Source organism: Babylonia areolata, chromosome 27 (genome assembly GCF_041734735.1).
Source record: "Babylonia areolata isolate BAREFJ2019XMU chromosome 27, ASM4173473v1, whole genome shotgun sequence".
Classification (NCBI taxonomy): Eukaryota; Metazoa; Mollusca; class Gastropoda; order Neogastropoda; family Buccinidae; genus Babylonia; species Babylonia areolata.
Window position 1 is genome coordinate 237,645 of NC_134902.1, and position 24,546 is coordinate 262,190.

At 49.7% G+C, this 24,546-nt stretch overlaps 1 protein-coding gene across 2 annotated transcripts in view; it reads right to left on the reverse strand.

Annotated features, from left to right (window-relative positions):
- Positions 1-1,319: 1,319 nt before the first annotated feature.
- LOC143301385 (uncharacterized) overlaps positions 1,320-24,546 on the reverse strand; it is a 158,679-nt gene continuing 135,452 nt past the window's right edge. For both annotated transcript variants that reach the window (XM_076615629.1, XM_076615630.1), the window contains exon 4: positions 1,320-3,957. In XM_076615629.1, coding sequence (XP_076471744.1) covers positions 3,794-3,957 — 164 coding nt within the window. In that variant the 3' untranslated portion in view covers positions 1,320-3,793. The remainder of the gene's footprint in view (positions 3,958-24,546) is intronic.

The window sequence follows — 24,546 nt, forward strand, 5'->3', positions numbered from 1 at the left end:
CACTGGTAACCTTGCAGATCAGGAAAGGGATGCTGGCTGAACCTCTCTCTCCACTCTCCGCAGTCGTACATGCTTTGGTAGTCGTACTCACAGCCTCTGTCTGTGTAGTTGTGAGCTTCTTCTTCTTCTTCTGCGTTCGTGGGCTGCAACTCCCACGTTCACTCGTATGCACACGAGTGGGCTTTTACGTGTATGACCGTTTTTACCCCGCCATGTAGGCAGCCATACTCCGTTTTCGGGGGTGTTGTGAGCTTCTAACTCAGCCCTGTATTCTTGATGGTGAGCGTTGGGGTGTGGGTTTCTGGAAATGCGTTGATGCTGATGACGGTGGGGGGTTGCAAGGGATCTTTGTCAGGAACGCTCATCAGGCAGCTGTCTCCTGTTGATGTGTGTGTTCTCTCCGTGACCGAGTCCACGTCGTGTAGCGTCGGCGTAACTACCTCGATTTAAGGTATGAGTCTGGAGCGGACCTGCCACGACCAACTTACTGCTGGGGAGAGGAGAGAGGGAAAGAGAAAGGGAGAGAGATAGAGGGGAGAGGAGAGAGGGAAAGAGAAAGGGAGAGAGATAGAGGGGAGAGGAGAGAGGGAAAGAGAAAGGGAGAGAGATAGAGATAGAGGGGAGAGGAGAGAGGGAAAGAGAAAGGGAGAGAGATAGAGGGGAGAGGAAAGAGGGAAAGAGAAAGGGAGAGAGATAGAGATAGAGGGGAGAGGAGAGAGGGAAAGAGAAAGGGAGAGAGATAGAGGGGAGAGGAGAGAGGGAAAGAGAAAGGGAGAGAGATAGAGGGGAGAGGAGAGAGGGAAAAAGGGAGAGAGATAGAGGGGGGAGGAGAGAGGGAAAGAGAAAGTGAGACAGAGAGATAGAGGGGAGAGGAGAGAGGGAAAGAGAAAGGGAGAGAGATAGAGGGGAGAGGGGAGAGGGAAAGAGAAAGGGAGAGAGAGATAGTATAATGCAAATCATAATCTTTGATGAATCACATTTCAATGTAAATCCTACTATTTGCTGAATCGCATTTCAATGTAACATTTCAATGTAAATTTTAATATTTGCTGAATCATTTGAGTGTAAATCCTCATCTTTGCTGCATCACATTTCAGTGTAAATCCTGATCTTTGCTGCATCACATTTCAGTGTAAATCCTAATCTTTGCTGCATCACATTTTAATGTAACTCCTAATCTTTGCTGAATCACATTTCAATGTAAATCCTTCCTTAACATTTTCTGATTCACATTTCAATGTATATCCTAACCTTTGCTGAATCACATTTCAATGTAAATCCTAATTTTGCTGAATCACATTTCAATGTAAATCCTAATATTTGCTGAATCACATATAGATGGAATCCCTTATCTGAAGTCAGCAATTCTCTTTTAGAGATAACAAAATCTCCACCAACAATGACATTAAAGAACTATTCATGCCTTGTATTGTCATGTGTTTCTACCAACAATGACATCAAAGAACCCTTTGTCTTGTGTTGTCATGTCTTTCTACCAACAATGACACCAAAGAACCTCTTGTCTTGTGTTGTCATGTCTTTCTACCAACAATGACACCAAAGAACCTCTTGTCTTGTGTTGTCATGTGTTTCTACCAACAATGACACCAAAGAACCCTTTGTCTTGTGTTGTCATGTCTTTCTACCAACAATGACACCAAAGAACCCTTTGTCTTGTGTTGTCATGTCTTTCTACCAACAATGACATCAAAGAACCTCTTGTCTTGTGTTGTCATGTCTTTCTACCAACAATGACACCAAAGAACCTCTTGTCTTGTGTTGTCATGTCTTTCTACCAACAATGACACCAAAGAACCCTTTGTCTTGTGTTGTCATGTCTTTCTACCAACAATGACACCAAAGAACCTCTTGTCTTGTGTTGTCATGTCTTTCTACCAACAATGACACCAAAGAACCTCTTGTCTTGTGTTGTCATGTGTTTCTACCAACAATGACACCAAAGAACCCTTTGTCTTGTGTTGTCATGTCTTTCTACCAACAATGACACCAAAGAACCCTTTGTCTTGTGTTGTCATGTCTTTCTACCAACAATGACACCAAAGAACCTCTTGTCTTGTGTTGTCATGTCTTTCTACCAACAATGACACCAAAGAATCTCTTGTCTTGTGTTGTCATGTCTTTCTACCAACAATGACACCAAAGAACCCTTTGTCTTGTGTTGTCATGTCTTTCTACCAACAATGACATCATATAGTTATTCATGTCGCGTTTTCATGTCTCTGCCAATGACGTCACAGAACCGTTCGTATCTTGTGTTGTAATGTCTCTCTACCAACAATGATGTCATACAACCATTCATGTGTCATGTTGTCATATCGATCTCTCTGACAACAATGATGTCATACAACCATTCATGTGTCATGTTGTCATATCGATCTCTCTGACAACAATGATGTCATACAACCATTTATGTGTCATGCTGTCATATCGATCTCTCTGACAACAATGATGTCATACAACCATTCATGTGTCATGCTGTCATATCGATCTCTCTGACAACAATGTCATACAACCATTCATGTGTCATGCTGTCATATCGATCTCTCTGACAACAATGACAATTTTCCAGAGCACAGCACTGATGTCGCCATGGTTCTTTCTCAGTGCACCAAGAGCGGGACCTTGGTTTATCGTCCCATTGCAATGAAACGACGCTCAGTCTGATGTTCCAGTCAAACTTGGGGTAAAGAGCGAGACTGTAATTCGAACCCAGACCGTCATGGACTCTGTGTTGGCGCCAAAGCATCTAAACCACTCTGCCACTACCTCTCCCTCTTGTTGTCATGTGTAATGAAAACCATGGTCATACATTAAAAGAATCGATAAATCACTGGACATTTCTTTTCCATTGTCATGTAAAATTATGATTAAAATCCAACAACACCGCCAAACCCGTTAAATCATTATGTCAGTGATGTTGTTATATACAATAGAGGACAGCAAGCATAACTGAATAATAATCCGTCATCACAAATTATTGCTACAAAGATGTATATTTCGAGAAAAAAAAATGACACACCATAAGAACAGTTATTCCATCAGATGTTCAAGTTCTATTTCAAAGTCCATAATAATGATGATACTTATTCATAAAAATAACTCACATCACTGTTACTGTGATATTAATCTTCTATTTTGTCAAAGAGAATCAGAACAGATATCAATGTCCTAATTGTCAAACAGAATCAAAACAGATTCATATTCCATTTTGTCAAACAGAATGAGAATCAGAACAGATACACCATCAAGGTCCATATTCTATTTTTGTAAACAGTATCTGAACAATGTATCGTCAGATCATGTTCACTATCGTGGGGAATGAAAAACAATTTTGACGATTTCTGATCAGTGTCCTGTGCTGTCATACAGAACAAGAACAGACCCACTGATGTCCATGTTTCATGGTCCATTTTGTCGGTGCAATAATAATAATAATAACTAATAATAATAATAATGATAATAATAATAATAATGATTACATCACTTGCTATGAATGTCCATTGTCATGCAGAATAAGAACAGATACACTATTAAACCAAGGAAATGTACATAGCTTGGCCGTTAATGTCCTGCATTGTTCCTTCTCTTAATTATAACTGCTGTCATTTCACGCTAAGCTGACAGGGCATGTACAACTTTAAAATGTTACAACGAAATTTGGCTTCATTCTGATTTAACGCTGTGTGGACTGTAGATTTGCAAATCAAAAGTGTTCAGGTTTCATTCATTAACAGTGAAAGTGACGTAGAATAACAGGAATTCATTAATTTGCCTATTGAGGCTTCACGTTGCGTCGACAGAAAAGTCTCAGGCAGACGACTGCACCAACAAGAACTAGAATGGTTGTAAAAGAAGGGAGACGACTGTAGCGAGAAGACCGGAAGTGAGTGCTGGGGCGAGGTGAGAGGCGGCTGAACTCCTGACCCGCATTCCCTCCTGATGGACACAAAAACACATCACTTCACCAACCAACTAATACATGAAATAATCAGTGATCCTCCTGATGGACACAAAAACACGTCACTTCATCAACCAACCAATACATGAAATAATCAGTTATCCTCCTGATGGACACAAAAACACGTCACTTCATCAACCAACCAATACATGAAATAATCAGTGATCCTCCTGATGGACACAAAAACACGTCACTTCATCAACCAACTAATACATGAAATAATCAGTTATCCTCCTGATGGACACAAAAACACGTCACTTCACCAACCAACTAATACATGAAATAATCAGTGATCCTCCTGATGGACACAAAAACACGTCACTTCATCAACCAACTAATACATGAAATAATCAGTTATCCTCCTGATGGACACAAAAACACATCACTTCACCAACCAACCAATACATGAAATAATCAGTGATCCTCCTGATGGACACAAAAACACGTCACTTCATCAACCAACCAATACATGAAATAATCAGTGATCATCCTGATTGACTCAAAAACACGTCACTTCACCAACCAACCAATACATGAAATAATCAGTGATCCTCCTGATGGACACAAAAACACGTCACTTCACCAACCAACCAATAAATGAAATAATCAGTGATCCTCCTGATGGACACAAAAACACGTCACTTCACCAACCAACCAATACATGAAATAATCAGTGATCCTCCTGATGGACACAAAAACACGTCACTTCACCAACCAACTAATACATGAAATAATCAGTGATCCTCCTGATGGACACAAAAACACGTCACTTCACCAACCAACCAATACATGAAATAATCAGTGATCCTCCTGATGGACACAAAAACACGTCACTTCACCAACCAACCAATACATGAAATAATCAGTGATCCTCCTGATTGACTCAAAAACACGTCACTTCAACAACCAATACATCAAATAATCAATCAACTAACCTATCAACTCATCAATTAATCAAGCTATCAAATAATTAGTCAACTATCTAATTAATCAACGAATCAGCCAACCAAGGCATCAATTGACCAATCATTCAGCCAACCAACCAACCAACCAGTCAATCAATCAATAGGATTTAGATCCATTTTAAAGGAGCTCATCCTGTATCAGAAGAGATCATCTTCTAAGAACACAGTCTGTCTCTGCAGATATCTCACAGGATTGAGATCCCTCGAGAGATATTCCCCTGGCCCTGTCATTAGCGATCTCATTGAGAGAATCAAGCCTTCTGTCTGAGGAGATAAATGGCAGTGTTGACATCCTTTCTACTGTAGGAATCCAATTCATCATATATCATGTTGTTCACACCCTTTCTACAGTAAGAATCCAATTCATCATATCTCATGTTGTTCACACCCTTTCTACTGTAGGAATCCAATTCATCATACCTCATGTTGTTCACACCCTTTCTACTGTAGGAATCCAATACCTCATGTTATTCACATCCTTTCTATTGTAGGAATCCAATACCTCATGTTGTTCACATCCTTTCTATTGTAGGAATCCAATACCTCATGTTGTTCACATCCTTTCTATTGTAGGAATCCAATTCATGATGCCTCATGTTGTTCACACCCTTTCTACTGTAGGAATCCAATTCACCATACCTCATGTTGTTCACATCCTTTCTATTGTAGGAATCCAATTCATGATGCCTCATGTTGTTCACACCCTTTCTACTGTAGGAATCCAATCCATCGTATCTCATGTTGTTCACACCCTTTCTACTGTAGGAATCCAATTCACCATACCTCATGTTGTTCACACCCTTTCTACTGTAGGAATCCAATTCATCATACCTCATGTTGTTGACACCCTTTCTACAGTAAGAATCCAATCCATCGTATCTCATGTTGTTCACACCCTTTCTACTGTAGGAATCCAATTCATGATACCTCATGTTGTTCACACCATTTCTACTGTAGGAATCCAATTCATCATACCTCATGCTGTTTTCACCCTCTCCATTGTGGGAATCCAATTCATCATACAATTCAAATTGGGCATGGGATTCATGTCTCTCAAATAATTCAGATCCCTCATAAGATTCGTATCTGTTATAGGATTTAGGTCTCTCAATGGATTCAGACCCCACGAATGAATGAGATCCCGCATGGGATAAATTTGCAGAATTCAAATTCTGGACCCGTTACAACTGAACACGGAACCCCACAGGGATCTGTTTTAGGCGCTGTGCTCTTCACACTGTACACTGCTCCTCTCACTGAAATTATCAACCGCCACAACGTCAGTCACCATTCTTATGCCGATGACCCTCCATTTCAGAAAAGTGATACCCCTAAAATTTGTCCTCGCTCTTACAATAAACATCTGACTGCTTCCTGGACATTCAAAACTGGATGACTCTGAATAAGTTACAATTGAACGCTGGCAAAACTGAAGCAATGATCATAGGAACTAAACAAAAACTCACTTCCATCACAATTGACACAATCAAACTTGGCAGTACATCAATCGCTCTTTCCAGCTCAGTCATGAACCTCGGCGTTGTCCTTGACAAAACACATTCCATGCAAAAGTTTATCAGCCAGACCTGTCAGCCCCGCTACTGTCAATTACGCCGCATCAGTTCCATTCGGAAATACCTGTCCACTGATGCAACATCTAGACTTGTTTCTCTCATTCCCTCTCGCCTCGACTACTGTAACTCTATTGCCTGGTTTGCCTGCTTCATCCCTCCAGTCCCTTCAGCGCATACAAAACTCTGCTGCACGACTTGTCCTCAGAAAGAAAAGATCTGAGCACATCACTCCTCTTTTACAACATCTCCATTGGCTCCCTGTCTCATACAGAATAAAGTACAAGGATCTGCACTTTTTGTTATAAATGTATTCACAAATCTGCCCCTTCATATCTCTGTGGCTGCCTTCACATCTGCACCCCATCTCGCTCTCTACGATCGGCTTCGGATCCGATCTGTCTACGCATGCCCAGATTCAAACACTCCACTGTCGGCCGCCGTTCTTTCTCTGTCTCTGGACCTTGCATTTGGAATGAGCTCCCACCTTGGCTTCGTCAGGTCTCCGCAATCAGCCCTTTCAAGTCTGGCCTTGAAACCCACCTCTTCCCAAGATAGCTTCCCTTCCCTGCCCCTTCGTTGTTTTTCAGTTTTTTTCAGTCTACAGTTGTGCATGCGTGTGACTGACTGGTGTGAAAGCGCTTTGATTTGTCTGCACAAGATTCAGCGTTATATAAATACTCATTACTATCATCATCATCATCATTATTATTAAATTCCTCCATGGCTACGTACACATTAAGCCCAACCAGTTTCTGACAGAAGCTGTCCGAGAATTGTGCGCTCGTCATTTCGCGTTTTTCCCGCCAGGTGTGCTGTGAGTGATCATCCTGGCCACCAGCCGTCTCCAACCCAATGATACAAACTTGAAGGCATTTCCCTCTGTCCATATGGATGACGTTGGGATAACTCATTCTCTGTGACGATCCTTAAGTCTGTCTGTCTCTCTCTCCGCCCCCCCCCCCCCCCCCCCCCCCCCATTCCCTCTCTCTCTGTCATTGTCTGTATGTCTGTCTCTGTCTGTGCTCACTCCCCCGGCTCTGTCATTGTCTCATTGTCTGTCTGTCTGTGTTCACTCCCCCTGCTCTGTCACTGTCTCCATGTCTGTCTCTGTCTGTGCTCACTCCCCCTGCTCTGTCACTGTCTCTATGTCTGTCTCTGTCTGTGCTCACTCCCCCTGCTCTGTCATTGTCTCCATGTCTGTCTCTGTCTGTGCTCACACCCACTCCTCTGCCATTGTCTCCATGTCTGTCTGTGCTCACTTCCCCTGCTCTGTCATTGTCTCCATGTCTGTCTGTGCTCACTCCCCCTCCTCTGTCATTGTCTCCATGTCTGTCTCTGTCTGTGCTCACTCCGCCTCCTCTGTCATTGTCTCCATGTCTGTCTGTCTGTGCTCACCCCCTCCTCTGTCACTGTCTCCATGTCTGTGCTCACTCCCCCTCCTCTGTCACGGTCTCCATGTCTGTCTGTGCTCACTCCCCCTCCTCTGTCATTGTCTCCATGTCTGTCTGTCTGTGCTCACCCGCTCCTCTGTCACTGTCTCCATGTCTGTCTGTGCTCACTCCCCCTGCTCTGTCATTGTCTCCATGTCTGTCTGTGCTCACGTCCCCTGCTCTGTCATTGTCTCCATGTCTGTCTGTGCTCACCCCCTCCTCTGTCATTGTCTCCATGTCTGTCTCTGTCTGTGCTCACTTCCCCTGCTCTGTCATTGTCTCCATGTCTGTCTCTGTCTGTGCTCACTCCCCCTCCTCTGTCATTGTCTCCATGTCTGTCTCTGTCTGTGCTCACTCCCCCTCCTCTGTCACTGTCTCCATGTCTGTCTGTGTCTGTGCTCACTCCCCCTCCTCTGTCACTGTCTCCATGTCTGTCTCTGCTCACTTCCCCTGCTCTGTCATTGTCTCCATGTCTGTCTGTGCTCACTCCCCCTCCTCTGTCATTGTCTCCATGTCTGTCTGTGTCTGTGCTCACTCCCCCTCCTCTGTCATTGTCTCCATGTCTGTCTGTCTGTCTGTGCTCACTCCCCCTGCTCTGTCATTGTCTCCATGTCTGTCTGTCTGTCTGTGCTCACTTCCCCTCCTCTGTCATTGTCTCCATGTCTGTCTGTCTGTGCTCACTCCCCCAGCTCTGTCATTGTCTCCATGTCTGTCTGTGTCTGTGCTCACTCCCCCTCCTCTGTCATTGTCTCCATGTCTGTCTGTCTGTCTGTCTGTGCTCACTCCCCCTGCTCTGTCATTGTCTCCATGTCTGTCTGTCTCTCTGTGCTCACTCCCCCTGCTCTGTCATTGTCTCCATGTCTGTCTCTGTCTCTGTGCTCACTCCCCCTGCTCTGTCACTGTCTCCATGTCTGTCTGTGTCTGTGCTCACTCCCCCTGCTCTGTCATTGTCTCCATGTCTGTCTCTGTCTGTGCTCACTCCCCCTGCTCTGTCATTGTCTCCATGTCTGTCTCTGTCTGTGCTCACTCCCCCTCCTCTGTCATTGTCTCTATGTCTGTCTGTCTGTGCTCACTTCCCCTCCTCTGTCATTGTCTCCATGTCTGTCTGTGCTCACTTCCCCTCCTCTGTCATTGTCTCTATGTCTGTCTGTCTGTGCTCACTTCCCCTCCTCTGTCATTGTCTCCATGTCTGTCTGTGCTCACTTCCCCTCCTCTGTCATTGTCTCCATGTCTGTCTGTGCTCACTTCCCCTCCTCTGTCATTGTCTCTATGTCTGTCTGTCTGTGCTCACTTCCCCTCCTCTATCATTGTCTCCATGTCTGTCTGTGCTCACTCCCCCTCCTCTGTCATTGCCTCCACGTCTGTCTGTGCTCACTTCCCCTCCTCTGTCATTGTCTCTATGTCTGTCTGTCTGTGCTCACTTCCCCTCCTCTGTCATTGTCTCCATGTCTGTCTCTGTCTGTGCTCACTCCCCCTGCTCTGTCATTGTCTCCATGTCTGTCTGTCTGTGCTCACTCCCCCTCCTCTGTCATTGTCTCCATGTCTGTCTGTGCTCACTCCCCCTCCTCTGTCATTGTCTCCATGTCTGTCTGTGCTCACTCCCCCTCATCTGTCACTGTCTCCATGTCTGTCTGTGTCTGTGCTCACTCCCGATCCTCTGTCATTGTCTCCATGTCTGTCTGTCTGTGCTCACTCCTCCTCCTCTGTCATTGTCTCCATGTCTATCTGTGCTCACTTCCCCTCCGCTGTCATTGTCTCCATGTCTGTCTGTGCTCACTTCCCCTCCTCTGTCATTGTCTCCATGTCTGTCTGTGTCTGTGCTCACTCCCCCTCCTCTGTCATTGTCTCCATGTCTGTCTGTCTGTGCTCACTCCTCCTCCTCTGTCATTGTCTCCATGTCTGTCTGTGCTCACTCCCCCTCCTCTGTCATTGTCTCCATGTCTGTCTGTCTGTGCTCACTCCCCCTGCTCTGTCATTGTCTCTATGTCTGTCTGTGCTCACTCCCCCTGCTCTGTCATTGTCTCTATGTCTGTCTCTGTCTGTGCTCACTCCCCCTCCTCTGTCACTGTCTCCATGTCTGTCTGTGTCTGTGCTCACTCCCCCTCCTCTGTCACTGTCTCCATGTCTGTCTCTGCTCACTCCCCCTGCTCTGTCATTGTCTCCATGTCTGTCTGTGCTCACTCCCCCTGCTCTGTCATTGTCTCCATGTCTGTCTCTGCTCACTCCCCCTGCTCTGTCATTGTCTCCATGTCTGTCTGTGCTCACTCCCCCTGCTCTGTCATTGTCTCCATTTCTGTCTGTGCTCACTCCCCCTGCTCTGTCACTGTCTCCATGTCTGTCTCTGCTCACTCCCCCTGCTCTGTCATTCTCTCCATGTCTGTCTCTGCTCACTCCCCCTGCTCTGTCATTGTCTCCATGTCTGTCTGTGTCTGTGCTCACTCCCCCTCCTCTGTCATTGTCTCCATGTCTGTCTGTCTGTCTGTGCTCACTCCCCCTGCTCTGTCATTGTCTCCATGTCTGTCTGTCTGTCTGTGCTCACTCCCCCTGCTCTGTCATTGTCTCCATGTCTGTCTGTGTCTGTGCTCACTTCCCCTGCTCTGTCACTGTCTCCATGTCTGTCTGTGTCTGTGCTCACTCCCCCTGCTCTCTCATTGTCTCCATGTCTGTCTCTGTCTGTGCTCACTCCCCCTGCTCTGTCATTGTCTCCATGTCTGTCTCTGTCTGTGCTCACTCCCCCTCCTCTGTCATTGTCTCTATGTCTGTCTGTCTGTGCTCACATCCCCTCCTCTGTCATTGTCTCCATGTCTGTCTGTGCTCACTTCCCCTCCTCTGTCATTGTCTCTATGTCTGTCTGTCTGTGCTCACTTCCCCTCCTCTGTCATTGTCTCCATGTCTGTCTGTGCTCACTTCCCCTCCTCTGACATTGTCTCCATGTCTGTCTGTGCTCACTTCCCCTCCTCTGTCATTGTCTCTATGTCTGTCTGTCTGTGCTCACTTCCCCTCCTCTGTCATTGTCTCCATGTCTGTCTGTGCTCACTCCCCCTGCTCTGTCATTGTCTCCATGTCTGTCTCTGTCTGTGCTCACTCCCCCTGCTCTGTCATTGTCTCCATGTCTGTCTGTGCTCACTCCCCCTCCTCTGTCATTGTCTCCATGTCTGTCTGTGCTCACTCCCCCTCCTCTGTCATTGTCTCCATGTCTGTCTGTGCTCACTCCCCCTCATCTGTCACTGTCTCCATGTCTGTCTCTGTCTGTGCTCACTTCCCCTCCTCTGTCATTGTCTCCATGTCTGTCTGTGTCTGTGCTCACTCCCCCTCCTCTGTCATTGTCTCCATGTCTATCTGTGTCTGTGCTCACTCCTCCTGCTCTGTCATTGTCTCCATGTCTGTCTCTGTCTTTGCTCACTCCGCCTCCTCTGTCATTGTCTCCATGTCTGTCTGTGCTCAATCCCCCTCCTCTCTCATTGTCTCCATGTCTGTCTGTGCTCACTTCCCCTCCTCTGTCATTGTCTCCATGTCTGTCTGTCTGTGCTCACTTCCCCTACTCTGTCATTGTCTCCATGTCTGTCTCTGTCTGTGCTCACTTCCCCTGCTCTGTCATTGTCTCCTTGTCTGTCTGTGCTCACTCCCCTCCTCTGTCATTGTCTCCATGTCTGTCTCTGTCTGTGCTCACTTCCCCTGCTCTGTCATTGTCTCCATGTCTCTCTGTGCTCACTTCCCCTCCTCTGTCATTGTCTCCATGTCTGTCTCTGTCTGTGCTCACTCCCCCTCCTCTGTCATTGTCTCTATGTCTGTCTGTGTCTGTGCTCACTCCCACTCCTCTGTCATTGTCTCCATGTCTGTCTCTGTCTGTGCTCACTCCCCCTCCTCTGTCACTGTCTGCATGTCTGTCTCTATCTGTGCTCACTCCCCCTCCGCTCTCATTGTCTCCATGTCTGTCTGTGCTCACTTCCCCTCCTCTGTCATTGTCTCCATGTCTGTCTGTGTCTGTGCTCACTCCCCCTCCTCTGTCATTGTCTCCATGTCTGTCTGTGCTCACACCTCCTCCTCTGTCATTGTCTCCATGTCTATCTGTGCTCACTTCCCCTGCTCTGTCATTGTCTCCATGTCTGTCTGTGCTCACTCCCCCTCCTCTGTCATTGTCTCCATGTCTGTCTCTGTCTGTGCTCACTCCGCCTCCTCTGTCATTGTCTCCATGTCTGTCTGTGCTCACTCCCCCTCCTCTGTCATTGTCTCCATGTCTGTCTGTGCTCACTTCCCCTCCTCTGTCATTGTCTCCATGTCTGTCTGTGCTCACTCCCCCTGCTCTGTCATTGTCTCTATGTCTCTGTCTGTGCTCACTCCGCCTCCTCTGTCACTGTCTCCATGTCTGTCTGTGTCTGTGCTCACTCCCCCTCCTCTGTCACTGTCTCCATGTCTGTCTCTGCTCACTTCCCCTGCTCTGTCACTGTATCCATGTCTGTCTCTGCTCACTCCCCCTGCTCTGTCATTGTCTCCATGTCTGTCTCTGTCTGTGAGCACTCCCCCTCCTCTGTCATTGTCTCCATGTCTGTCTGTGTCTGTGCTCACTCCCCCTCCTCTGTCATTGTCTCCATGTCTGTCTGTCTGTCTGTGCTCACTCCCCCTGCTCTGTCATTGTCTCCACGTCTGTCTGTCTGTCTGTGCTCACTCCCCCTGCTCTGTCATTGTCTCCATGTCTGTCTGTGTCTGTGCTCACTCCCCCTGCTCTGTCACTGTCTCCATGTCTGTCTGTGTCTGTGCTCACTCCCCCTGCTCTGTCATTGTCTCCATGTCTGTCTGTGTCTGTGCTCACTCCCCCTGCTCTGTCATTGTCTCCATGTCTGTCTCTGTCTGTGCTCACTCCCCCTCCTCTGTCATTGTCTCTATGTCTGTCTGTCTGTGCTCACTTCCCCTCCTCTGACATTGCCTCCATGTCTGTCTGTGCTCACTTCCCCTCCTCTGTCATTGTCTCTATGTCTGTCTGTCTGTGCTCACTTCCCCTCCTCTGTCATTGTCTCCATGTCTGTCTGTGCTCACTTCCCCTCCTCTGTCATTGTCTCCATGTCTGTCTGTGCTCACTCCCCCTGCTCTGTCATTGTCTCCATGTCTGTCTGTGTCTGTGCTCACTCCCCCTGCTCTGTCATTGTCTCCATGTCTGTCTGTCTGTGCTCACTCCCCCTCCTCTGTCATTGTCTCCATGTCTGTCTGTGCTCACTCCCCCTCCTCTGTCATTGTCTCCATGTCTGTCTGTGCTCACTCCCCCTCATCTGTCACTGTCTCCATGTCTGTCTGTGTCTGTGCTCAATCCCCCTCCTCTGTCATTGTCTCCATGTCTGTCTGTGGTCACTTCCCCTCCGCTGTCATTGTCTCCATGTCTGTCTGTGCTCACTCCCCCTCATCTGTCATTGTCTCCATGTCTGTCTGTGCTCACTCCCCCTCATCTGTCATTGTCTCCATGTCTGTCTGTGTCTGTGCTCAATCCCCCTCCTCTGTCATTGTCTCCATGTCTGTCTGGGCTCCCTTCCCCTGCTCTGTCATTGTCTCCATGTCTGTCTGTCTGTGCTCACTTCCCCTACTCTGTCATTGTCTTCATGTCTGTCTCTGTCTGTGCTCACTTCCCCTGCTCTGTCATTGTCTCCTTGTCTGTCTGTGCTCACTCCCCTCCTCTGTCATTGTCTCCATGTCTGTCTCTGTCTGTGCTCACTTCCCCTGCTCTGTAATTGTCTCCATGTCTCCCTGTGCTCACTTCCCCTCCTCTGTCATTGTCTCCATGTCTGTCTGTCTCTGTCTGTGATCACTCCCCCTCCTCTGTCAATGTCTCTATGTCTGTCTGTGTCTGTGCTCACTCACCCTCCTCTGTCATTGTCTCCATGTCTGTCTCTGTCTGTGCTCACTCCCGCTCCTCTGTCACTGTCTCCATGTCTGTCTGTGTCTGTGCTCACTCCCCCTCCTCTGTCATTGTCTCCATGTCTGTCTCTGTGCTCACTCCCCCTCCTCTGTCACTGTCTCCATGTCTGTCTGTGTCTGTGCTCACTTCCCCTCCTCTGTCATTGTCTCCATGTCTATCTCTCTGTGCTCACTCCTCCTCCTCTGTCATTGTCTCCATGTCTGTCTGTCTGTGCTCACTCCCCCTCCTCTGTCATTATCTCCATGTCTGTCTGTCTGTGCTCACTCCCCCTGCTCTGTCATTGTCTCTATGTCTGTCTGTGCTCACTCCCCCTGCTCTGTCATTGTCTCTATGTCTGTCTGTGCTCACTGCCCCTGCTCTGTCATTTTCTCTATGTCTGTCTCTGTCTGTGCTCACTCCCCCTCCTCTGTCACTGTCTCCATGTCTGTCTGTGTCTGTGCTCACTCCCCCTCCTCTGTCACTGTCTCCATGTCTGTCTCTGCTCACTCCCCCTGCTCTGTCATTGTCTCCATGTCTGTCTGTGCTCACTCCCCCTGCTCTGTCATTGTCTCCATGTCTGTCTGTGTCTGTGCTCACTCCCCCTCCTCTGTCATTGTCTCCATGTATGTCTGTCTGTCTGTGCTCACTCCCCCTGCTCTGTCATTGTCTCCATGTCTGTCTGTGCTCACTCCCCCTGCTCTGTCATAGTCTCCATGTCTGTCTGTGTCTGTGCTCACTCCCCCTGCTCTGTCATTGTGTCCATGTCTGTCTCTGTCTGTGCTCACTCCCCCTGCTCTGTCATTGTCTCCATGTCTGTCTCTGTCTGTGCTCACTCCCCCTCCTCTGTCATTGTCTCTATGTCTGTCTGTCTGTGCTCACATCCCCTCCTCTGTGATTGTCTCCATGTCTGTCTGTGCTCACTTCCCCTCCACTGTCATTGTCTCTATGTCTGTCTGTCTGTGCTCACTTCCCCTCCTCTGTCATTGTCTCCATGTCTGTCTGTGCTCACTTCCCCTCCTCTGACATTGTCTCCATGTCTGTCTGTGCTCACTTCCCCTCCTCTGTCATTGTCTCTATGTCTGTCTGTCTGTGCTCACTTCCACTCCTCTGTCATTGTCTCCATATCTGTCTGTGCTCACTCCCCCTGCTCTGTCATTGTCTCCATGTCTGTCTCTGTCTGTCCTCACTCCCCCTGCTCTGTCATTGTCTCCATGTCTGTCTGTCTGTGCTCACTCCCCCTCCTCTGTCATTGTCTCCATGTCTGTCTCTGCTCACTCCCCCTCCTCTGTCATTGTCTCCATGTCTGTCTGTGCTCACTCCCCCTCATCTGTCACTGTCTCCATGTCTGTCTCTGTCTGTGCTCACTTCCCCTCCTCTGTCATTGTCTCCATGTCTGTCTGTGTCTGTGCTCACTCCCCCTCCTCTGTCATTGTCTCCATGTCTGTCTGTGTCTGTGCTCACTCCCCCTGCTCTGTCATTGTCTCCATGTCTGTCTCTGTCTGTGCTCACTCCGCCTCCTCTGTCATTGTCTCCATGTCTGTCTGTCCTCAATCCCCCTCCTCTGTCATTGTCTCCATGTCTGTCTGTGCTCACTTCCCCTCCTCTGTCATTGTCTCCATGTCTGTCTGTCTGTGCTCACTTCCCCTACTCTGTCATTGTCTCCATGTCTGTCTCTGTCTGTGCTCACTTCCCCTGCTCTGTCCTTGTCTCCTTGTCTGTCTGTGCTCACTCCCCTCCTCTGTCATTGTCTCCATGTCTGTCTCTGTCTGTGCTCACTTCCCCTGCTCTGTCATTGTCTCCATGTCTCTCTGTGCTCACTTCCCCTCCTCTGTCATTGTCTCCATGTTTGTCTCTGTCTGTGCTCACTCCCCCTCCTCTGTCATTGTCTCCATGTCTGTCTCTGTCTGTGCTCACTCCCCCTCCTCTGTCACTGTCTCCATGTCTGTCTCTATCTGTGCTCACTCCCCCTCCGCTCTCATTGTCTCCATGTCTGTCTGTGCTCACTTCCCCTCCTCTGTCATTGTCTCCATGTCTGTCTGTGTCTGTGCTCACTCCCCCTCCTCTGTCATTGTCTCCATGTCTGTCTGTCTGTGCTCACTCCTCCTCCTCTGTCATTGTCTCCATGTCTATCTGTGCTCACTTCCCCTGCTCTGTCATTGTCTCCATGTCTGTCTGTGCTCACTCCCCCTCCTCTGTCATTGTCTCCATGTCTGTCTGTCTGTGCTCACTCCTCCTCCTCTGTCATTGTCTCCATGTCTATCTGTGCTCACTTCCCCTGCTCTGTCATTGTCTCCATGTCTGTCTGTGCTCACTCCCCCTCCTCTGTCATTGTCTCCATGTCTGTCTCTGTCTGTGCTCACTCCGCCTCCTCTGTCATTGTCTCCATGTCTGTCTGTGCTCACTCCCCCTCCTCTGTCATTGTCTCCATGTCTGTCTGTGCTCACTTCCCCTCCTCTGTCATTGTCTCCATGTCTGTCTGTGCTCACTCCCCCTGCTCTGTCATTGTCTCTATGTCTCTGTCTGTGCTCACTCCCCCTCCTCTGTCACTGTCTCCATGTCTGTCTGTGTCTGTGCTCACTCCCCCTCCATTGTCACTGTCTCCATGTCTGTCTCTGCTCACTTCCCCTGCTCTGTCACTGTCTCCATGTCTGTCTCTGCTCACTGCCCCTGCTCTGTCATTGTCTCCATGTCTGTCTCTGTCTGTGCGCACTCCCCCTCCTCTGTCATTGTCTCCATGTCTGTCTGTGTCTGTGCTCACTCCCCCTCCTCTGTCATTGTCTCCATGTCTGTCTGTCTGTCTGTGCTCACTCCCCCTGCTCTGTCATTGTCTCCATGTCTGTCTGTGTCTGTGCTCACTCCCCCTGCTCTGTCATTGTCTCCATGTCTGTCTCTGTCTGTGCTCACTCCCCCTGCTCTGTCATTGTCTCCATGTCTGTCTCTGTCTGTGCTCACTCCCCCTCCTCTGTCATTGTCTCTATGTCTGTCTGTCTGTGCTCACTTCCCCTCCTCTGTCATTGTCTCCATGTCTGTCTGTGCTCACTCCCCCTCCTCTGTCATTGTCTCTATGTCTGTCTGTCTGTGCTCACTTCCCCTCCTCTGTCATTGTCTCCATGTCTGTCTGTGCTCACTTCCCCTCCTCTGTCATTGTCTCTATGTCTGTCTGTCTGTGCTCACTTCCCCTCCTCTGTCATTGTCTCCATGTCTGTCTGTGCTCACTTCCCCTCCTCTGACATTGTCTCCATGTCTGTCTGTGCTCACTTCCCCTCCTCTGTCATTGTCTCCATGTCTGTCTGTGCTCACTCCCCCTGCTCTGTCATTGTCTCCATGTCTGTCTCTGTCTGTGCTCACTCCCCCTGCTCTGTCATTGTCTCCATGTCTGTCTGTCTGTGCTCACTCCCCCTCCTCTGTCATTGTCTCCATGTCTGTCTGTGCTCACTCCCCCTCCTCTGTCATTGTCTCCATGTCTGTCTGTGCTCACTCCCCCTCCTCTGTCATTGTCTCCATGTCTGTCTGTGCTCACTCCCCCTCATCTGTCACTGTCTCCATGTCTGTCTCTGTCTGTGCTCACTCCCCCTCCGCTGTCATTGTCTCCATGTCTGTCTGTGTCTGTGCTCAATCCCCCTCCTCTGTCATTGTCTCCATGTCTGTCTGTGCTCACTTCCCCTCCTCTGTCATTGTCTCCATGTCTGTCTGGGCTCACTTCCCCTGCTCTGTCATTGTCTCCATGTCTGTCTGTCTGTGCTCACCTCCCCTACTCTGTCATTGTCTCCATGTCTGTCTCTGTCTGTGCTCACTTCCCCTGCTCTGTCATTGTCTCCTTGTCTGTCTGTGCTCACTCCCCTCCGCTGTCATTGTCTCCATGTCTGTCTCTGTCTGTGCTCACTTCCCCTGCTCTGTCATTGTCTCCATGTCTCTCTGTGCTCACTTCCCCTCCTCTGTCATTGTCTCCATGTCTGTCTGTCTCTGTCTGTGCTCACTCCCCCTCCTCTGTCAATGTCTCTATGTCTCTCTGTCTCTGTGCTCACTCCCCCTCCTCTGTCATTGTCTCCATGTCTGTCTCTGTCTGTGCTCACTCCCGCTCCTCTGTCACTGTCTCCATGTCTGTCTGTGTCTGTGCTCACTCCCCCTCCTCTCTCATTGTCTCCATGTCTGTCTCTGTGCTCACTCCCCCTCCTCTGTCACTGTCTCCATGTCTGTCTGTGTCTGTGCTCACTTCCCCTCCTCTGTCATTGTCTCTATGTCTCTGTCTGTGCTCACTCCCCCTCCTCTGTCATTGTCTCTATGTCTGTCTGTGCTCACTCCCCTCCTCTGTCATTGTCTCTATGTCTGTCTGTGCTCACTCCCCCTCCTCTGTCATTGTCTCCATGTCTGTCTGTCTGTGCTCACTCCCCCTGCTCTGTCATTGTCTCTATGTCTGTCTGTGCTCACTCCCCCTGCTCTGTCATTGTCTCTATGTCTCTGTCTGTGCTCACTCCCCCTCCTCTGTCATTGTCTCTATGTATGTCTGTGCTCACTTCCCCTCCTCTGTCATTGTCTCTATGTCTCTCTGTGCTCACTCCCCTTCCTCTGTCATTGTCTCCATGTCTGTCTGTGTCTGTGCTCACTCCCCCTCCTCTGTCATTGTCTCCATGTCTGTCTGTCTGTCTGTGCTCACTCCCCCTGCGCTGTCATTGTCTCCATGTCTGTCTCTGTGCTCACTCCCCCTCCTCTGTCACTGTCTCCATGTCTGTCTGTGTCTGTGCTCACTTCCCCTCCTCTGTCATTGTCTCTGTCTGTGCTCACTCCCCCTCCTCTGTCACTGTTTCCATGTCTGTCTCTGCTCACTCCCCCTGCTCTGTCATTGTCTCCATGTCTGTCTCTGTCTGTGCGCACTCCCCCTCCTCTGTCATTGTCTCCATGTCTGTCTGTGTCTGTGCTCACTCCCCCTCCTCTGTCATTGTCTCCATGTCTGTCTGTCTGTCTGTGCTCCCTCCCCCTGCTCTGTCATTGTCTCCATGTCTGTCTGTCTGTCTGTGCTCACTCCCCCTGCTCTGTCATTGTCTCCATGTCTGTCTGTGTCTGTGCTCACTGCCCCTGCTCTGTCACTGTCTCCATGTCTGTCTGTGTCTGTGCTCACTCCCCCTGCTCTGTCATTGTCTCCATGTCTGTCTCTGTCTGTGCTCACTTCCCCTCCTCTGTCATTGTCTCCATGTCTGTCTGTGCTCACTTCCCCTCCTCTGTCATTGTCTCTATGTCTGTCTGTCTGTGCTCACTTCCCCTCCTCTGTCATTGTCTCCATGTCTGTCTGGGCTCACTTCCCCTGCTCTGTCATTGTCTCCATGTCTGTCTGTCTGTGCTCACCTCCCCTACTCTGTCATTGTCTCCATGTCTGTCTCTGTCTGTGCTCACTTCCCCTGCTCTGTCATTGTCTCCTTGTCTGTCTGTGCTCACTCCCCTCCGCTGTCATTGTCTCCATGTCTGTCTCTGTCTGTGCTCACTTCCCCTGCTCTGTCATTGTCTCCATGTCTCTCTGTGCTCACTTCCCCTCCTCTGTCATTGTCTCCATGTCTGTCTGTCTCTGTCTGTGCTCACTCCCCCTCCTCTGTCAATGTCTCTATGTCTCTCTGTCTCTGTGCTCACTCCCCCTCCTCTGTCATTGTCTCCATGTCTGTCTCTGTCTGTGCTCACTCCCGCTCCTCTGTCACTGTCTCCATGTCTGTCTGTGTCTGTGCTCACTCCCCCTCCTCTCTCATTGTCTCCATGTCTGTCTCTGTGCTCACTCCCCCTCCTCTGTCACTGTCTCCATGTCTGTCTGTGTCTGTGCTCACTTCCCCTCCTCTGTCATTGTCTCTATGTCTCTGTCTGTGCTCACTCCCCCTCCTCTGTCATTGTCTCTATGTCTGTCTGTGCTCACTCCCCTCCTCTGTCATTGTCTCTATGTCTGTCTGTGCTCACTCCCCCTCCTCTGTCATTGTCTCCATGTCTGTCTGTCTGTGCTCACTCCCCCTGCTCTGTCATTGTCTCTATGTCTGTCTGTGCTCACTCCCCCTGCTCTGTCATTGTCTCTATGTCTCTGTCTGTGCTCACTCCCCCTCCTCTGTCATTGTCTCTATGTATGTCTGTGCTCACTTCCCCTCCTCTGTCATTGTCTCTATGTCTCTCTGTGCTCACTCCCCTTCCTCTGTCATTGTCTCCATGTCTGTCTGTGTCTGTGCTCACTCCCCCTCCTCTGTCATTGTCTCCATGTCTGTCTGTCTGTCTGTGCTCACTCCCCCTGCGCTGTCATTGTCTCCATGTCTGTCTCTGTGCTCACTCCCCCTCCTCTGTCACTGTCTCCATGTCTGTCTGTGTCTGTGCTCACTTCCCCTCCTCTGTCATTGTCTCTATGTCTCTGTCTGTGCTCACTCCCCCTCCTCTGTCACTGTTTCCATGTCTGTCTCTGCTCACTCCCCCTGCTCTGTCATTGTCTCCATGTCTGTCTCTGTCTGTGCGCACTCCCCCTCCTCTGTCATTGTCTCCATGTCTGTCTGTGTCTGTGCTCACTCCCCCTCCTCTGTCATTGTCTCCATGTCTGTCTGTCTGTCTGTGCTCCCTCCCCCTGCTCTGTCATTGTCTCCATGTCTGTCTGTCTGTCTGTGCTCACTCCCCCTGCTCTGTCATTGTCTCCATGTCTGTCTGTGTCTGTGCTCACTGCCCCTGCTCTGTCACTGTCTCCATGTCTGTCTGTGTCTGTGCTCACTCCCCCTGCTCTGTCATTGTCTCCATGTCTGTCTCTGTCTGTGCTCACTCCCCCTGCTCTGTCATTGTCTCCATGTCTGTCTCTGTCTGTGCTCACTCCCCCTCCTCTGTCATTGTCTCCATGTCTGTCTGTTTGTGCTCACTTCCCCTCCTCTGTCATTGTCTCCATGTCTGTCTGTGCTCACTTCCCCTCCTCTGTCATTGTCTCTATGTCTGTCTGTCTGTGCTCACTTCCCCTCCTCTGTCATTGTCTCCATGTCTGTCTGTGCTCACTTCCGCTCCTCTGACATTGTCTCCATGTCTGTCTGTGCTCACTTCCCCTCCTCTGTCATTGTCTCCATGTCTGTCTGTGCTCACTCCCCCTGCTCTGTCATTGTCTCCATGTCTGTCTCTGTCTGTGCTCACTCCCCCTGCTCTGTCATTGTCTCCATGTCTGTCTGTCTGTGCTCACTCCCCCTCATCTGTCACTGTCTCCATGTCTGTCTCTGTCTGTGCTCACTCCCCCTCCGCTGTCATTGTCTCCATGTCTGTCTGTGTCTGTGCTCAATCCCCCTCCTCTGTCATTGTCTCCATGTCTGTCTGTGCTCACTTCCCCTCCTCTGTCATTGTCTCCATGTCTGTCTGGGCTCACTTCCCCTGCTCTGTCATTCTCTCCATGTCTGTCTGTCTGTGCTCACTACCCCTACTGTCATTGTCTCCATGTCTGTCTCTGTCTGTGCTCACTTCCCCTGCTCTGTCATTGTCTCCTTGTCTGTCTGTGCTCACTCCCGTCCTCTGTCATTGTCTCCATGTCTGTCTCTGTCTGTGCTCACTTCCCCTGCTCTGTCATTGTCTCCATGTCTCTCTGTGCTCACTTCCCCTCCTCTGTCATTGTCTCCATGTCTGTCTGTCTCTGTCTGTGCTCACTCCCCCTCCTCTGTCAATGTCTCTATGTCTCTCTGTGTCTGTGCTCACTCCCCCTCCTCTGTCACTGTCTCCATGTCTGTCTGTGTCTGTGCTCACTTCCCCTACTCTGTCATTGTCTCTATGTCTCTGTCTGTGCTCACTCCCCCTCCTCTGTCATTGTCTCTATGTCTGTCTGTGCTCACTCCCCTCCTCTGTCATTGTCTCTATATCTGTCTGTGCTCACTCCCCCTCCTCTGTCATTGTCTCCATGTCTGTCTGTCTGTGCTCACTCCCCCTGCTCTGTCATTGTCTCTATGTCTGTCTGTGCTCACTCCCCCTGCTCTGTCATTGTCTCTATGTCTCTGTCTGTGCTCACTCCCCCTCCTCTGTCATTGTCTCTATGTATGTCTGTGCTCACTTCCCCTCCTCTGTCATTGTCTCTATGTCTGTCTGTGCTCACTCCCCTTCCTCTGTCATTGTCTCCATGTCTGTCTGTGTCTGTGCTCACTCCCCCTCCTCTGTCATTGTCTCCATGTCTGTCTGTCTGTCTGTGCTCACTCCCCCTGCGCTGTCATTGTCTCCATGTCTGTCTCTGTGCTCACTCCCCCTCCTCTGTCACTGTCTCCATGTCTGTCTGTGTCTGTGCTCACTTCCCCTCCTCTGTCATTGTCTCTATGTCTCTGTCTGTGCTCACTCCCCCTCCTCTGTCATTGTCTCTATGTCTGTCTGTCTGTGCTCACTTCCCCTCCTCTGTCATTGTCTCCATGTCTGTCTGTGCTCACTTCCCCTCCTCTGTAATTGTCTCCATGTCTGTCTGTGCTCACTCCCCCTCATCTGTCATTCTCTCCATGTCTGTCTGTGCTCACTCCCCCTCCTCTGTCATTGTCTCCATGTCTGTCTCTGTCTGTGCTCACTCCGCCTCCTCTGTCATTGTCTCCATGTCTGTCTGTGCTCACTCCCCCTCTGTCATTGTCTCCATGTCTGTCTGTGCTCACTTCCCCTCCTCTGTCATTGTCTCCATGTCTGTCTGTGCTCACTCCCCCTGCTCTGTCATTGTCTCTATGTCTCTGTCTGTGCTCACTCCCCCTTCTCTGTCACTGTCTCCATGTCTATCTCTGCTCACTTCCCCTGCTCTGTCACTGTCTCCATGTCTGTCTGTGTCTGTGCTCACTCCCCCTCCTCTGTCACTGTCTCCATGTCTGTCTCTGCTCACTTCCCCTGCTCTGTCACTGTCTCCATGTCTGTCTCTGCTCACTCCGACTGCTCTGTCATTGTCTCCATGTCTGTCTCTGTCTGTGCGCACTCCCCCTCCTCTGTCATTGTCTCCATGTCTGTCTGTGTCTGTGCTCACTCCCCCTGCTCTGTCATTGTCTCCATGTCTGTCTCTGTCTGTGCTCACTCCCCCTCCTCTGTCATTGTCTCCATGTCTGTCTCTGTCTGTGCTCACTCCCCCTCCTCTGTCATTGTCTCTATGTCTGTCTGTCTGTGCTCACTTCCCCTCCTCTGTCATTGTCTCCATGTCTGTCTGTGCTCACTTCCCCTCCTCTGTCATTGTCTCTATGTCTGTCTGTCTGTGCTCACTTCCCCTCCTCTGTCATTGTCTCCATGTCTGTCTGTGCTCACTTCCCCTCCTCTGACATTGTCTCCATGTCTGTCTGTGCTCACTTCCCCTCCTCTGTCATTGTCTCCATGTCTGTCTGTGCTCACTCCCCCTGCTCTGTCATTGTCTCCATGTCTGTCTCTGTCTGTGCTCACTCCCCCTGCTCTGTCATTGTCTCCATGTCTGTCTGTCTGTGCTCACTCTACCTCCTCTGTCATTGTCTCCATGTCTGTCTGTGCTCACTCCCCCTCCTGTGTCATTGTCTCCATGTCTGTCTGTGCTCACTCCCCCTCATCTGTCACTGTCTCCATGTCTGTCTCTGTGCTCACTCCCCCTCCGCTGTCATTGTCTCCATGTCTGTCTGTGTCTGTGCTCAATCCCCCTCCTCTGTCATTGTCTCCATGTCTGTCTGTGCTCACTTCCCCTCCTCTGTCATTGTCTCCATGTCTGTCTGGGCTCACTTCCCCTGCTCTGTCATTGTCTCCATGTCTGTCTGTCTGTGCTCACTTCCCCTACTCTGTCATTGTCTCCATGTCTGTCTCTGTCTGTGCTCACTTCCCCTGCTCTGTCATTATCTCCTTGTCTGTCTGTGCTCACTCCCCTCCTCTGTCATTGTCTCCATGTCTGTCTCTGTCTGTGCTCACTTCCCCTGCTCTGTCATTGTCTCCATGTCTCTCTGTGCTCACTTCCCCTCCTCTGTCATTGTCTCCATGTCTGTCTGTCTCTGTCTGTGCTCACTCCCCCTCCTCTGTCAATGTCTCTATGTCTCTCTGTGTCTGTGCTCACTCCCCCTCCTCTGTCATTGTCTCCATGTCTGTCTCTGTCTGTGCTCACTCCCGCTCCTCTGTCACTGTCTCCATGTCTGTCTGTGTCTGTGCTCACTCCCCCTCCTCTCTCATTGTCTCCATGTCTCTCTCTGTGCTCACTCCCCCTCCTCTGTCACTGTCTCCATGTCTGTCTGTGTCTGTGCTCACTTCCCCTCCTCTGTCATTGTCTCTATGTCTCTGTCTGTGCTCACTCCCCCTCCTCTGTCATTGTCTCTATGTCTGTCTGTGCTCACTCCCCTCCTCTGTCATTGTCTCTATGTCTGTCTGTGCTCACTCCCCCTCCTCTGTCATTGTCTCCATGTCTGTCTGTCTGTGCTCACTCCCCCTGCTCTGTCATTGTCTCTATGTCTGTCTGTGCTCACTCCCCCTGCTCTGTCATTGTCTCTATGTCTCTGTGCTCACTCCCCCTCCTCTGTCATTGTCTCTATGTATGTCTGTGCTCACTTCCCCTCCTCTGTCATTGTCTCTATGTCTGTCTGTGCTCACTCCCCTTCCTCTGTCATTGTCTCCATGTCTGTCTGTGTCTGTGCTCACTCCCCCTCCTCTGTCATTGTCTCCATGTCTGTCTGTCTGTCTGTGCTCACTCCCCCTGCGCTGTCATTGTCTCCATGTCTGTCTCTGTGCTCACTCCCCCTCCTCTGTCACTGTCTCCATGTCTGTCTGTGTCTGTGCTCACTTCCCCTCC